This window comes from Alligator mississippiensis, chromosome 4 (genome assembly GCF_030867095.1).
Source record: "Alligator mississippiensis isolate rAllMis1 chromosome 4, rAllMis1, whole genome shotgun sequence".
Taxonomy (NCBI): domain Eukaryota; kingdom Metazoa; phylum Chordata; order Crocodylia; family Alligatoridae; genus Alligator; species Alligator mississippiensis.
In genome coordinates, this window is record NC_081827.1 from 18577579 (window position 1) to 18591914 (window position 14336).

Here is a 14336-nt window from a genome sequence, read left to right on the forward strand (position 1 = left end):
AAACATATGTTAAAAGATTATTAATGATAAAGAGGAAAGCATTCCAGTTTGAAAAAAAAATCTTTTACATGTGCAGTATACTCCAGTCTTTAATTACAGTCATGGATTATTTTTTTTCTTCAGAACTTTTTTTTAAATTTAGTATTCAGGGGGCACAGTGAACAAGGCAGCTGCATGATATTTTTATCCTTGTTGTTCAGTGTTTGCCCCTGTGCCTGATTCACTGAACACTGTCCAACCCCTGCAGTGACTGAAACTGGAATCTTCTGAATTTGTTTTTTTTTATACGTTCTTATAACTGAGTTAAATCAAAAACCTTTTACTAAACTACTGAAAGGCATGCCTGTGATTCTGGAACTATATTACTGTGAAATGACAAATATTTACCATGTTCCTTAAGTCTTCCTTCTTTTAAATATATTAACCATTTTTCAAAAAGAGTTGTTTTTTTTTTCTCCAGCGTGATAAAAAGAAAAAATGTCCCTAGGTTATTTGTCAAAATGTTAAGAATCTTTACAGGAGCTCTGGGAGTGAAAACTCTGACTGTAGGTGTTGGTCTGTACTCTGACTATGAGGTGTCACCTGAAGGAATTGAATTCAGCCAGAATTGATGCACAGAAGACCTACTATGATGATCTGTGGAATACAGAGTTTTGTTTGGTTTTTAGCAAGATGAAGGCTGAGAAAGGGATTTGATTGTTTTCTATTAATGCACTGCGTCGGGATGAATTGTTTATGCTATATTATGATATTAACACAAGAAAAATGTATAAACCAGCCATGACTAAATTTAAGCTTGGGGATTTACAGAACGGTTTCAAACCATCAGAGCTTTGAGGTTCGGGAGCAGCCCCCCAATAACATTAGTGGGGGAAGAATTTTCATTAGTTTTCAGAAGGAGCGTGATCAGTTTGTGTAGGAGATGATATGACATGGTTACGTGTGGTATTAGAGTTGGTGACCCACACGATCCCTTCCAACCTAGAGCTCCTTGGAACCATGCTATTTACAAGTTACTCTGTAATTAAACAATGAAAAAGCAGTATGAAAGATGTCTAATTCAAGGAGTTTATCTTTGGTTTTTATATCATTCCTATTTCCATAATATTTGAGAGCTTAAACATTCAAGGTGTTTGTTCTCAGAATGCTCCTGTGCAGTTGGGATGTGATAGATGGTAGGTAAAAGGGAATTTCCTTTCTATAGATTGGAGGTACAAAGAGTGATCTATATAAGGTCACTCAAAAAAGTCTGTAGAAGAGCACTGACCAGAGCCTAAACACTGGCTCTTTCTTGTCCTTTGTAGTGTGCATATGAATAAGTAGTTATCACTGCCTGGCGGTTGGGTCTCTCTCTTAGTATCTGCACCTAGAGTTTAAAGTAATTATTTTGTATTTACTTGAATACAAGTTGAGGCTTTCTTCCCTCAATAAGCATGGGGGGGGGGGGGGAAGTCATCTTAGATTTGAGTACCTGCCTGGGGCAGGTGGTGACTCAGTTCCAGGCTGAGGGCTGAAGCCAGAAATAAGTCACCACCTGCCTTGGGCTAGAATGGCTTGTTTGATGGGAAAGGGAGCACATCGCTGGGGAGTGTGGGGAAGACTGGGTGGATGGGGAATGACCTGTAGCCTACTCTCACCCCTTTGCCCTGCTATGCCTGTGTCTGCTTCCCACCTCCTGTTCCCCGCTTATAGCCTGTCCTCCCCCCCCCACCCCCACTCCAGCTGGTCCCCACCCTTACCTTCTACTGCAGTTCTGGTCCTTCCAGCACTGGTCTGGTCTGGCTGGGAGCTGGAGCTGTTGCTGACTTTCACAGAGGAACAGCACTGCAGCTTAGGTGGGAGGTGATGGTGGCAAGCACGGTGCAGGGGACAAGCAGTAGGGTTAGGCACAGGCTGGGTGGTAAGGGGCAAGAAAGCAAGCTGCAGTGGGGAACAGGAGGGGGATCAAGCACAGGCAAGGGCAGTGGGGCGAGGGGCAGGCACAGGCATAGAGGGTATGTGGCAGGGGGATACATGGCAGGGGAGGGGAGACACCAGAATAGGAAAGGGACAAAGACAGTCACTCACTAGGGGAGAGGACAGGCATGGGAGAACAAGGAGCAGGGAAGAGGCAGGAATGGCAAGAGGCAGGGGAGCAAGAGGTGGGGGTCTGGCCTCTTGACCTCTGCTACTGCTTTCCCCACCACAACAGTGTGGGGAGGGGGTGCAAATTTAAGATGACCCTCCACTAATTGGATTCTATATATGGAAAATAATCACAAATTTATCATTGATAAAAGCTAATTATTCAGGGCCCTGGTCTTAAATTCAAACTTGTCTTGGCTTCAGGTAAATACAGTACTTTATTTAGATAAAAGTCCCAAAGAGACTTATTGAGATATAAAGAACAGAATAATAGTAACTGATTATAATGACTTCCTGGTACCTGATATAGTATACAGTTATAACTATTTTTTATGAAGTATATGTACATTATTTATCAGAAATCTCCTTTCTTGAATGGTCATATAATGCAGAATTGTATTGCTCCATAAGTTAGTGAAGTCTAAATAATGAAAAATGTGCATGCAGCAATTATAATAAAATATTTCTGTACTATCACCATATTTTATAGATATTCCTGTTTCATACTAGGCAACAGTATGATAGCTATATAATGTTGGGAATATGCTGATGATAAACGGGGGAGAAATTAATTTCTTCTGTTCGGTATTGGAGATTGAGAGTCAGATCATTGGGTTTGAATTCTTCTCTCTCATTCTCTGCTCTTGGTAATAAAAATAGTATTCAATTCGTGAAATCATTCTCCTTGGAGATGCTTTCCTGAATAAAGACTATTTCAAAATGATGGCCTTGGTAATGTTCAGCCAACATTATGTTGCATACAATCTAGGTGAGGCAGATTGAATTCAATTAGCAATAATCGCGCTTCAGATTAACCTCATTGGCTACGATACTGCCACTGCGCAAAGGCAGATTGAATTCACATGCATCCTCTCCATGTAATGTAATTATACATTTAAGAAAGAGACACTTAAATGGGGTGAGTGTTTTTAATACTCCTGTTCAAATGACTACACAGTGGATTAATCATATAATTATTTAAATGCATGGGGATGAACACTTGTCTGGGGGTGAACAGTGCAAGTTTGTTGACAAAGGTAATGGTTAGTGAAAGGCCAAAGACCCAACACAAGAGACTGTATGGGCTACAAAAGACTAGATTGAACACTAGGAATTGTCCAAAATGGATTTAATGATTGACTGAAATGGAACCTTTTCCCTGTCCGGGATATAATTAGACAAAAGGGCTACTTGAAAGAACCAGGAGAAGCTATTACCTAGAAAATGTGTTACGTTAGTATGACATAGGTCAAATTTGGTGTCTCTGACTAATGAAAGAATCCCTAATATTATAAATGTTGTGTTTAATGCAGAACAGGGGCCTTAACCAATTTTTTTCATCAAACAGCTCTTAAGTTTGGTTCAAGACTTGTAAGTTGAGAGTCTTCCCTGTGTAAGAGCTTTGCAGACTTTCCTTGAAATATTTCCTAATGGTTTAGAACAAATAGGTTCAACAAAGAGAGGTAGTTAGCTGTGTTAGTCTGAAGTTAGGCAGAAGGCAGGGCAGATTTGCATTTTATTAACTAATTCAGAGCTGAATCTCAGATGCAGTTCTGAACTAGTCTGTAAGGTGCATCTCTACCTCTGTTATGCAAAGTTTAAATAAAGTTTGATAGTTTAAAGTGATTTTGGGTTAATTCATGGTTTTGATGGGATACCTTGTAGAAATGTAGTCTTTGCATTGCTTCTACCAAGAATGGGGTTAACTCTTGAGTAAATTGTTGTGTTCAAAGAACTTAAAGTGAAATTCAGAACTATTTGCACTCGTGGACTTATACTGAAATAGTTTGCACCAATCCAATGAAAATTAATCTTTCAGTTGTGTGCATTCCTACATTTGTACTTTAACTATAAATGGATGCCAAAAAGCTGAAGTTTATCCATACAACTTACCAAAGCAAATTTAACCAAAAAAGTATTTTTACTTTTTTGTCATAATATAATTTTTGTGGTAACAAATACTTTGTAATAATTAATGCACCATAATATACATAAGAATTGTTACCTGACAGCCCAATCACAATCAGGAACTGATGATATTATGTGCTGTACACATTGTAAGCAATGGTTTATGTCAAACATAAATAGAAATTGCAGACAAATCATAGAAGAAAAAAATATTATTTTACCCATTGTTCTAAACACTGAGACCTGTAGGACCTACTTTATTCCAAGATTTCAAAACTCTCCACCCTTTTAGTCATCAAAATAAGTGACCAGATTGTTAAAGATATGCAGGAACTCTATTTGAAGAGTTAAGCCAGATTTTATAGTTGAAACTGGAGTTTTTGGCACTCCTGGCAGTGTTAATGGGCACAGTGCCTTTTCTGAAAATCTGATTGCAACTCCTACTGATTCTGTGGCAGAGCCAGGAATTGAACATGGCTCTCTTGAACATCTTTGCTTTAACCACAAGACTATTTTGCTTCTTCTCACTATTTTTTGTACTTACTAGGGCAAACCTAAAGAACAGAACCTGAGGCCCTCCATTTTTTAAGTGGATGCAAACTCCTATTGATTTCAAATGAAACCAAAGAAGAACTTCTGTATTTGGCTTCTCATTTTCAATTGATGTGTCATAACTTGACACAGATATATTAAGAGCGCAGACCTTTTCCTAGCTTCTTCCCAGCTGACTAGTGATGTCTTCTTGAGGGCTTCAGCCCAGGAACAAATCAAAACAGACTATTTGGTGGTAATGTCACCACCTGTCTCTTGTTTGTACCAATTTGGGACAACTGAATTAGCTTGGCAGTTAGGGTAAGTAATAAGATAAAAAAAATCTGATACTATTTTTTTCTGTGAACAGCTTCAAAATGAATATGGAGATATGAAGACTTTTTTTACCCCAAAGGAAAAAGGATCATTATTTGTGTATTAAATGCATTGAACACAAACATATGATTCCTGACTGAGTAATGCATGCTGTGGGTGTCCATACTATGAACACAACAATGTGGTTAGTGTGATGTAGGCAGCTGGCAAACCATTATGTGTTTTCTTATGAGCAAGCAAATCTTGTGGGAAACATGGGAGGAAACTCAGCTAAGATCAGTGAGACAGTTATCCATGCTCAAGTTATTCATTGATACTTCACTTGAATTACTATGGTAAATTGATTTTATTTTTTTTTTTGGATTAGATTGATAGAAATTGATCTAAACTATCTGCTATGGAGATGAAAAAATAATGATGGATTTAAGAAAAAAATAGAGAACAAAAATGTGAATGGAGTTTGACAGAGTTGCTACTCTCTTAATTATTTCTGCCTGAGCTTCATGTAATTGATTTAGCCAAAGAAAACGGTCTCTGCACACTGTCTGACTTTCCATTAAACTAAGCACATTATGGTATCCAAAGGATATGCCATTAGTTGTGGGTTAAAAGTACTGCGCTGAACTTTCAAACCTTTTTGCCTAGGTTTAGGCACAAAGAACCATGCAGGAACCATGGTACAAAGGGTTTACCATCCCTGTGTTCCTTTACAAATAGCTCATAGTACCTACAGGATACTTGGAAGGCACTGTTTTGTACCAGGAATGGATGACTAATTAGGGCAGGGGCAGCAATTATTTCAGGTGGAGGGCCACTTAATGAGTTTTGGTGAGCTGTCAAGGGCTGCGTGGGTAACCCCATATAATGTGGCACAAGGTCATCCTGTCCCGGCTTCAATGCCGTGCAGCACGGAGCCAGCCTAGCCAATCCCCTCCGTGCTGCACCACGTGGATCCTGGCCTTGCAGCGGGGAACCACACTCCACAGCTGGGATGATCAATGCCCAGCAGGCTCCATGCTGTGCCACTTGGGTCCTGGCCATGCAGCTGGGAACTGCAACATGCAGCGTAGAGCCAGCCTGGTCCAGGAATGTCTGAGGACTAAAAGGGGGGCATACAACCAGTGGAAGGGAGGAGCTATCACCAAGGAGGAGTACTCCTCCTTGGTCCGGGAGTGTAGGAGGGCTATTAGGAAGGCCAGGCAGAGATGGAACTCGGGCTAGTGTCCAGGATTAAGAACAACAAAATGTCCTTTTTCAAGTACATTGGGAGCAAGAAGAGGGCACCAGGCAATGTAGGGCCCCTGCAAGACACAAACGGTAATCTGGTGGCCACGCCAGACAAGAAAGCTGATATTTTTAATGGTTTCTTTGCCTCTGTTTTCCTGAACAGGGACCGGGATATCCCACCTACCAGAGGTAGGGACAATCTTGGAGATAGCTCTGTCAAGCCTTCAGTCAGTGCAGATGTAGTTAGGGATCTTTTGGAAGGGCTAGACATTTTTAAATCTGCAGGTCCAGATGCCCTCTACCCAAGGGTGTTGAGGGAGTGGGCAGGGGTCATTGTAGAGCCCTTGGCCCAACTGTATGAGCATTCGTGGTCATCTGGCCAGGTGCTGGGGGATTGGAAACTGGCTAATGTGGTCCCTATTTTCAAGAAGGAGAGGAAGGAGGACCCAAGTAACTATAGGCCTGTAATCATCACCTCGGTGTTTGGGAAGATCTAGGAGAGAATCATCAAGGAGCACATCTGTGGGGGGCCCGCAGGGGAGATCATGCTCAGGGGCAATCAGCATGGGTTCATCAAAGGCAGGTCCTGCCTGACCAACCTGATGGCCTTTTATAACCAAGTAACTAAATCCTTGGATGATGGTGTTGCTGTGGACATAGTCTTTCTAGACTTTAAGAAGGCCTTTGACACTCTCTCACCCCATCCTCATCAATAAATTAAGTGACTGAGGCATTGATGCCTGCACAGTTTTATGGGTAAAAAAATGGCTGATGGGGCACACCCAGAGAGTAGTGGTGGACGGGTCGTATTCAACGTGGCAAGATGTGAGTAGTGAGGTCCCCCAGGGCTCGGTCCTCGGGCCCGCACTGTTTAACATCTTCATCAGCGACTTGGACAAGGGGGTGGAAAGCACGCTGTCCAAGTTTGCTGCTGACACTAAGATGTGGGGCGAGGTGGGCACACTTGAAGGGAGAGAGAGGCTGCAACTAGATTTAGACAGACTACAAAAGTGGGCAGATGAGAATAGGATGGGGTTCAACGTAGACAAATGCAGGGTGCTGCACCTTGGGAGAAGGAATCCACAGCATACGTACAGGCTGGGGAGTTCCCTTCTTGAAAGCGCAGAGGAGGAAAGGGATCTCGGAGTCATTATTGACTCCAAGATGAACATGAGCCGCCGATGCCAGACCGCAGCCAGCAAGGCCAGCCATACCTTGTCATGCATTCAAAAATGCATCTCAAGCCGGTCTAGAGAAGTGATACTCCCCCTCTATGCAGCTTTGGTCAGACCGCAGTTGGAGTACTGCATTCAGTACTGGGTGCTGCACTTCAAAAGGGATGTGGCCAGCCTGGAGAGGGTTCAGAGGAGGGCCACCCACTTGGTGAGAGGGCAGCAGGACAGGCCCTACAAGGAGAAACTGAGGGACCTGAACCGGTTCAGCCTCAGCAAGATGAGGCTGATGGGGGACCTGGTGTCTGCCTACAAGCTCATCATGGGGGATCAACAGCAAATAGGCAGAGCCCTTTTCTCCCCAGCACCACCTGGGGTGACGAGGAACAATGGTAATAAGCTGATGGAGAATAGGTTTCGGTTAGAGATCAGAAGGCAATATTTTACAGTTAGGGTGGGCAAAATCTGGAACCAGCTTCCCAGGGAAGTGGTCCTCGCCCCTACCTTGGGCAAATTTAAGAGGAGGGTGGATGATCACCTGTCTGGGGTCTTGTGAACCCAGCATTCATTCCTGCCTGTGGCAGGGGGTCAGGCTAGATTGATCTGTTCAGGTCCCTCCTGACCCTAGCTACTATGAAACTACTATGAAACTATGAAACCTGTCCCAGCAGCACACAGTTTCCTGGTGCAAGGCCAGGAATAATACAATAAACCAAATAATACAGATAGCTTAGCCTGTCCTTCCAATGCCAGATACCTTGCATTGGTGACAACTTAGACACCATTTGTCTTGTCCTAGATTTAGAATTGCCATCCAAAGAATGCAATGTAATCTGACTAATGTGATCACTAACTTCCTCCACTTCAGAGGACTGTCTAATATAGGGGTTGTCAACCAGGGGTACACGTACCTCAGGGGGTACTTGAGAAGGCCCTACTGGGTACGTGCGGGCACGTGGGGACAGAGTGCCACCACCCTGCTCTGCCACCTCCCAGGAGCAGGGCTGGGGAGGGAGGGAAGGGGCAAGGGCAGTGGCACCCCTCTGCAGGGGAGAAGCTTGCACATGTTGGCACCTACCACCACCCTGCACTGTCACCACTCCGTATCCAGCTGTACACAGCTCCCCTAACTGCACATCCGGCTGCGGGGGGGGGGGGGGGGGGGTGTACACTTATTTAAAAAAGTAGAAAACCCCTGGTCTAGTATATGTAATTGTGCATATCCCTACTTGTCTAGAAACAATCAAAATATGGAAGTCCATAGTTTTTATTTTATGTAGTCTTTTCAATTCCTCTTTCCTCTTATGCTGCTACCCAGGTAATAAAAGTTTTGTTGAATCAGAAGGTACATGTACAAAACAAATCAAGGGTTCAGTCTTGAAGCTGTTATGAGCATATTGTTTTGCCTCGCTAAATAACTTTGGTGTCAGGCCCTAACACATTTATTAGAATTGCTTTTTCCTTTCTTTGTCTGAAATTTACTTTACAAATATATATGCTATGGCACAAATACATAAATTAGTTCTATTTTCAGTAAAATACTTAACAACATCGACCAGATTTTTTTTTTTTTTTTTTGGCTTTTCTTCAGCCCACTGAAGAAAAGGCCCTTTTCTTCAGTGGATGATCCTCTTTCATTAGTTTTTCTGCACTAGGTAGAAGATCAGCCTTAACATACAGATTTTTTAAGCTATCTAAGGACATATACTGTTGCTCAGTTCTTCCCCTTCTGAGCTTTATCATCATATGACAGCTTGCAGCTTCCTAAATTTGCTGTCTGAATCCATTGCTCCCAAGTCTTCAGTTCCTGTTTATATGAGCTCCTTCTTCCAAACGTTTTTCTTGCAAGTTCATGGTTTGCATTAAGTATTAATCTATTCTGGCTTTCTACTGCCTGGTATTTTTTGTGCTTGCCAATCTTCAAAAATCTTACTTAGAGACCTGCCCCTCCTCCCTGCCCCCTGATGATAAATTTAATAGAAATCAATGTTGTGCAATGTATCTTTTCAAGTGACTCCACAGCTCTTATCCAAGTATTTTTTCTAGTCCTTTGTATATTCTTTGATTTCATGCTTTTGCATGAATGGCTTCCATGGCAATAATATATTTTAATTTCATTGAATTTGACTAAGTTCCTTATCTAAATAGGCAATTCTGGACTGGGGATCTCATCTGATTCTTCCTTGCACCTGGTTTCTGCACATCTTCTCTCAAAAATCCTGATTCTTTCTTATATTGAAAACATTCAGAAACAACAGCAAAGCAGACTATAACAGTTGTCAAACTATATGGAGGAAGCATGGCATAACACATGGAAATCAGAAATTCCAGAGGTCCACCCTAGCCTCTGACATCTTCTGGGTGGCCTTGGCAAAGCCACTGAAATTCCATGCCCAGTTTCCATCTCAATAAAAGAAGGCAGATGGGATTGACTGGATAGTAGATACATATAAAGTATTTGAATGTTTTTTTTCTAATTCTTTCTACCCTTTAAGCTTGCTTTCCTTTGTATTTGGGATAACCTCCATGCATCCTTTAACTGATTAATATTCCATCTTTTCTCCATTTTTCTTCCAGGCATATAGCCAGACATACTACTCGTTCATAGGAGTGTCATTACCCTACCTGCACCCTAACTCCAAATGTGTATGTGTTCAGACCTCTTACCTCTTTTCTTTTTGTTGATTTTAACATTTTTCTTCATCCTACACCCACTGAAGGTTTTTCTTATAATGATAGTATTTTTATGTTAATGTGTTTAGTTTTAATCAGTTGCTTAACTCTGAATGCTAATTTTAGCATGGAGTGTACACAAGTAGTGATTCCTGAGCCAAAGATCAAATTCAACACTTAGAAAAAAGAAATATGTTTTTCCACTGATATGACTCATTTTTTATTTAGGCAAGTTACCTCTATATTCTCCTCTTCTCCTCTACCTCCTCCTCAGCTTGTCCACTGATTTAAATGTTCAGTGAGTTGTTTTTTGTTTGTTTTTTTAAACTACAATAGTTATCAATATATCCCTACTGTAAATGCAATTCAAATGGTATCAAATACCTAAATTCCTACCTGCTAGGCATGCGTAAACCATAAGACATCTTTATAGTGGTATAAACATGTGCATCTGAAGAAGCTGCACTACTTTAATTATGCTGGTTTCAAGAGGATATGGTTAAAGAGGTATATAAAGACTAAAAGAAACCCTAAAGACAATAGGGTACATACATTCGTCTCTAAGTACCCCTTTAAAAAAAGCATGTTGACAAGGCAACTAGTCTTCATATTTCTGTCTGTTAATTGTGTTGCACACTTTATGGTTTAATGTTAGTAAGTGAATAATAATTCAGTCTATATAAATACTAAGTATTCTGCCGGTTGCTAAGAGCATCAGTTAGAATTCATCTGTCCTGCAGTGTTTTGAGAGATGGCTTTTTCTCCACTAGAGGCTCAGTTAGTCTGTTAATGCCAGTGCTAGATTTGTCTTTTAATAGCAGTTGTATTTGACCTATACCACCAAAGTATTTCACACAAATCACTGAATAGCAGTGATGGAAATGATTATTTTTGATAAAAAAAGCTAATTCATTTAAATAGCTGGCCTGTACTTGCAACAATATTGATATGCCTTGTTATCTTGCAGTTTTATTAGGGACAGCAAAATCACTGAGTTAGTATCATTTTCAGACAGAATGTGAAGTTGCTATTTGGGAAGGAAAGATTTATTTATATTATGGGACATAGTATAGGAGAAAACAGGCACACCATGGGACTGATTACTCTTGATTTCAAGTCTGCTCATACCACATTTTGTAAGAGAACCAATTTCCACAGAAATGCTTGTGATTTTTGAAAAATCACAATACAGACGCATAGGATGACACACTTGGTCCCATTGAAGGTAACAGCTAAACTCCTATAGAATTCAGTGGGATTAAGATTTTGTTCTGTTTCCGGCTTCATATGTGTTTCCCTATATGTTATAACTATTTAATTCTTTGAAGCACAAGTAACCTCAGGCATTATTTTTTGAAATATGAACATGTCTAAATAAAGTACTTACAATATTAAATGCTGCTCATAGGCATTCAAATTTTAAAAAAAAACAAACCCTCATTTTGAAATGTAACTATTTTCAATCCATTCTTACTTATTCTTGCTTTGGTTCATGTACAGTTGTATCCTTTGCGGGATCCACACTTCAACAAAGGCTGTATTTTCTACCCAGGCCTCAGAAGGAACTTTATCCTTCCAAGGAGAATTGGCCAAGTTAGCATTTCTCTTAAGGCCTCTCAGACAAGTTTTTTAAAAGCTGTTGGAAGTCAAACTGTGACCATTTCATGATTTTCATTACACATCCAAAGGAAAAATAATGTATTTATTGTTGCTGGTTTGATATTTCAATTGCATAGACGGACTGGAAAAACAGTGTATTTCCCAAAAAGCTTGAAGAAGCAACGCTGCACCAATTAACACAGGAATTACACAGATTATCCAGTGTACTTGTCACAGAAACGAATACATTAATCTTTGCATCCCTTTCCATGTTGCTCATGCATGCCTTCAATCTGCACAGCAGCTGTACACACGTGTGATTTAGTATATGATGGCTCAGAACATATACACACATACATCTACTCAGTGATTATGCATATTTTCATATTTAAACATTACACATCTGCACTTATTGGCATCATCTGAATAACACCTATGTAATCTTATTTACACATACAACCAGTTAATTGAAATATACTTTGCACCTGTGGTCAGTCTTACTTGGCACATATGTCCAGTCTGAATTTACTACATGATTAACCAGTTAAATGTGTAATATATGTTATGTATAGCAGGGTCCTAAAGGTCTGGCTGTTGTTTAGTGCAGGTGGGAAGTCAAGTACCTAATTTATCACAGTTAGAATTATAGGCATGACAATCCAGATAGCATAGTAATCCTGATGGATCCAGTCAATGGATCCACTCAGTTTAAATCCATTCAGTTTAAGAGGCCTGACTTTTATTCTTCAGGTAGTGTAATTTAAGTACAGGCAACTTCCACTGAACATTGTTTCGCTTAGCGCTGTTTTGCTATAATGCTCGTTTTACATTGATACCTGATTCAACTTAGCACTCAACAAGTTTTGTTATAATGCTCATGGACATTGTACAGCTAGCAGCAGATTTTGCTTAACTCTATTCCACTTAAACTCATTTTTTCAGGAACCAGTTAGGAGCGGTAAGTGGGGGTTGCCTGTATAGTGATTCCTAGACTACATAAACACTCCCACCCTGCTCTTCACCCCCTGCCTACCAGAAAAAAAAAGCCTAAAGAGGGGCCTAAACTGTGGCATAGCCTCATGCCAAGGGTTAATTGAGGGCTAGAGATGCCATGTGTGCTAGTAGTGTCTAAGGTGCATGGCGTGCTCAGGTGTGCCTGGCCATGCAGCGTGACCGTGCCTGCACCATGCAGCTTAGAGGGACCGCTGGTGGACAGGCCACCAATGCAGGTGTCAAATTGAGGAGAAGGCAGCAGAGCAGCTCCGCATAGGGCAGGCAGCCATGCAGCAGCTTGGGCAAGTCGCCTGAACCAGAGGGAGAGATCGGGCAGGGGAAGGCACAGGGCTTCGCTTGCAGCAGGGATGCCGTAGGCCCAGGGAGATTTGTAAATTTGCAAGATTTGTATTGCAAGGGCTGCACCCTGGCAGGAGCCACAGGGAGCGTCTGGGGGCACCTGCGCTTGCTTGCACACGCCTGTGACTTTGGAGGGACAGCAAGTCGGCGGAGGGGGTGGCCGGGGCAGAGGCTGCCTCCAAGTGCCGCAGGGGCGCTCCCACCGCCTCGGCAGCCCGGTGGGCGAGGAGCGAGTGCCTTTAAGCCGGGAGGCGGCGGAGCTGTGCGTGTCTGGCTGGGTGTGCGGGGAGGGGAAGGCAGGAGCATGCGCCGTGCGGGGGGCGGAGGCTGGCAGCGCCCCGGTGCCTGCTGTCTCCGTAGCAGCAGCCGCCGCCGCCGGTGCGTCCCCGCAGACATGGAAGCAGCAGCAGCAGCAGCCGCCGCCGAGCACTGAGCGCGCCCGGGCCGGCGAGGAGGAGCCGCCCCAGCCATGGGCAACGAAGCAAGCCTGGAGGGTGGCGAGGGGCTGGCCGGGCTGCCCGAGGGGGCGGCGGCGGCGGCCGCGGGAGCCGGCGACGGGCCCCCCCCGCAGCGCCTCGGCCCGGCCGGCGTGGAGCTGCAGGCGGACCTGAGCCAGCTGAGCGAGGCGGAGCGCAGGCAGATCGCCGCCGTGCTCTCAAGGGCGCAGGGGCTGCCCGGCACCGAGCCGCCTCCCTTGCCAAGGCACGGCCCGGGGCTGGGGCTGGGGCTGGGGGCTTGCATGGGGCGGCCGCGATCCCCCTCCCCTCCCCTCCCCTGCGTGCGTGGGGGTGACCCCGCGTGTCCCCCTGCGCGGCTCTGCCTCCCACCTCACGGGAGCTGCTTTTGCTTGGGAGCGGGGAGGGCAGGAAGCGGGCTGGGGGGATGCCTGGCCCAGTTGTGCCGGGCTGGCTTCACGGAGGATCAGTTAATTGCTTTCCTCGCCCTTCCCTGGCATCCATAAGTGGTGGGGAAAGGGGGCTGTGGAGCTGGAGGCCCGGGGCTGACCCTGGGTAGGGCGCGGTGGAAGAGGGGAGGGTCCCCGAGCCCTGTCCACGGTGCTGGACCTGACCGCTGTGCAGAGCTGTGGAGCTGACCCCTGTGCAGGGTGCTGGACCTGGTCCTGTCCACGGTGCAGGACCTGACCCCTGTGCAGGGTTGTGGAGCTGAGCCCCGTGCAGGGTGCTGGACCTGGACCCTGTCCACAGTGCTGGACTTGCCCCTGTGCAGGGTGCTGGACCTGGACCCTGTACACAGTGCTGGACTTGCCCCTGTCCAGGGTGCTGGACCTGATCCTGTCCACGGTGCTGGAGCTGACCCCTGTGCAGGGTGCTGGACCTGGACCCTGTGCAGGGTGCTGGACCTGACCCCTGTGCAGGGTGCTGAAGCCCCAGTCTCTGGAGCATCATGGAGCCA

At 44.0% G+C, this 14336-nt stretch overlaps 1 protein-coding gene and 1 non-coding gene across 2 annotated transcripts in view; one reads left to right on the forward strand and one right to left on the reverse strand.

Moving 5' to 3' along the window:
* Window positions 1-2839: 2839 nt before the first annotated feature.
* On the reverse strand, window positions 2840-2974 carry LOC132250479 (U4 spliceosomal RNA). The gene has a single exon (XR_009462204.1). It is a non-coding gene; the product is annotated as a U4 spliceosomal RNA (small nuclear RNA).
* A 10361-nt stretch (window positions 2975-13335) lies between these two features.
* The window catches only part of PCLO (piccolo presynaptic cytomatrix protein), a 552248-nt gene continuing 551247 nt past the window's right edge, over window positions 13336-14336 (forward strand). Inside the window, exon 1 of the mRNA XM_059725816.1 lies at window positions 13336-13625. Coding sequence (XP_059581799.1) covers window positions 13393-13625 — 233 coding nt within the window. The 5' untranslated portion in view covers window positions 13336-13392. The remainder of the gene's footprint in view (window positions 13626-14336) is intronic.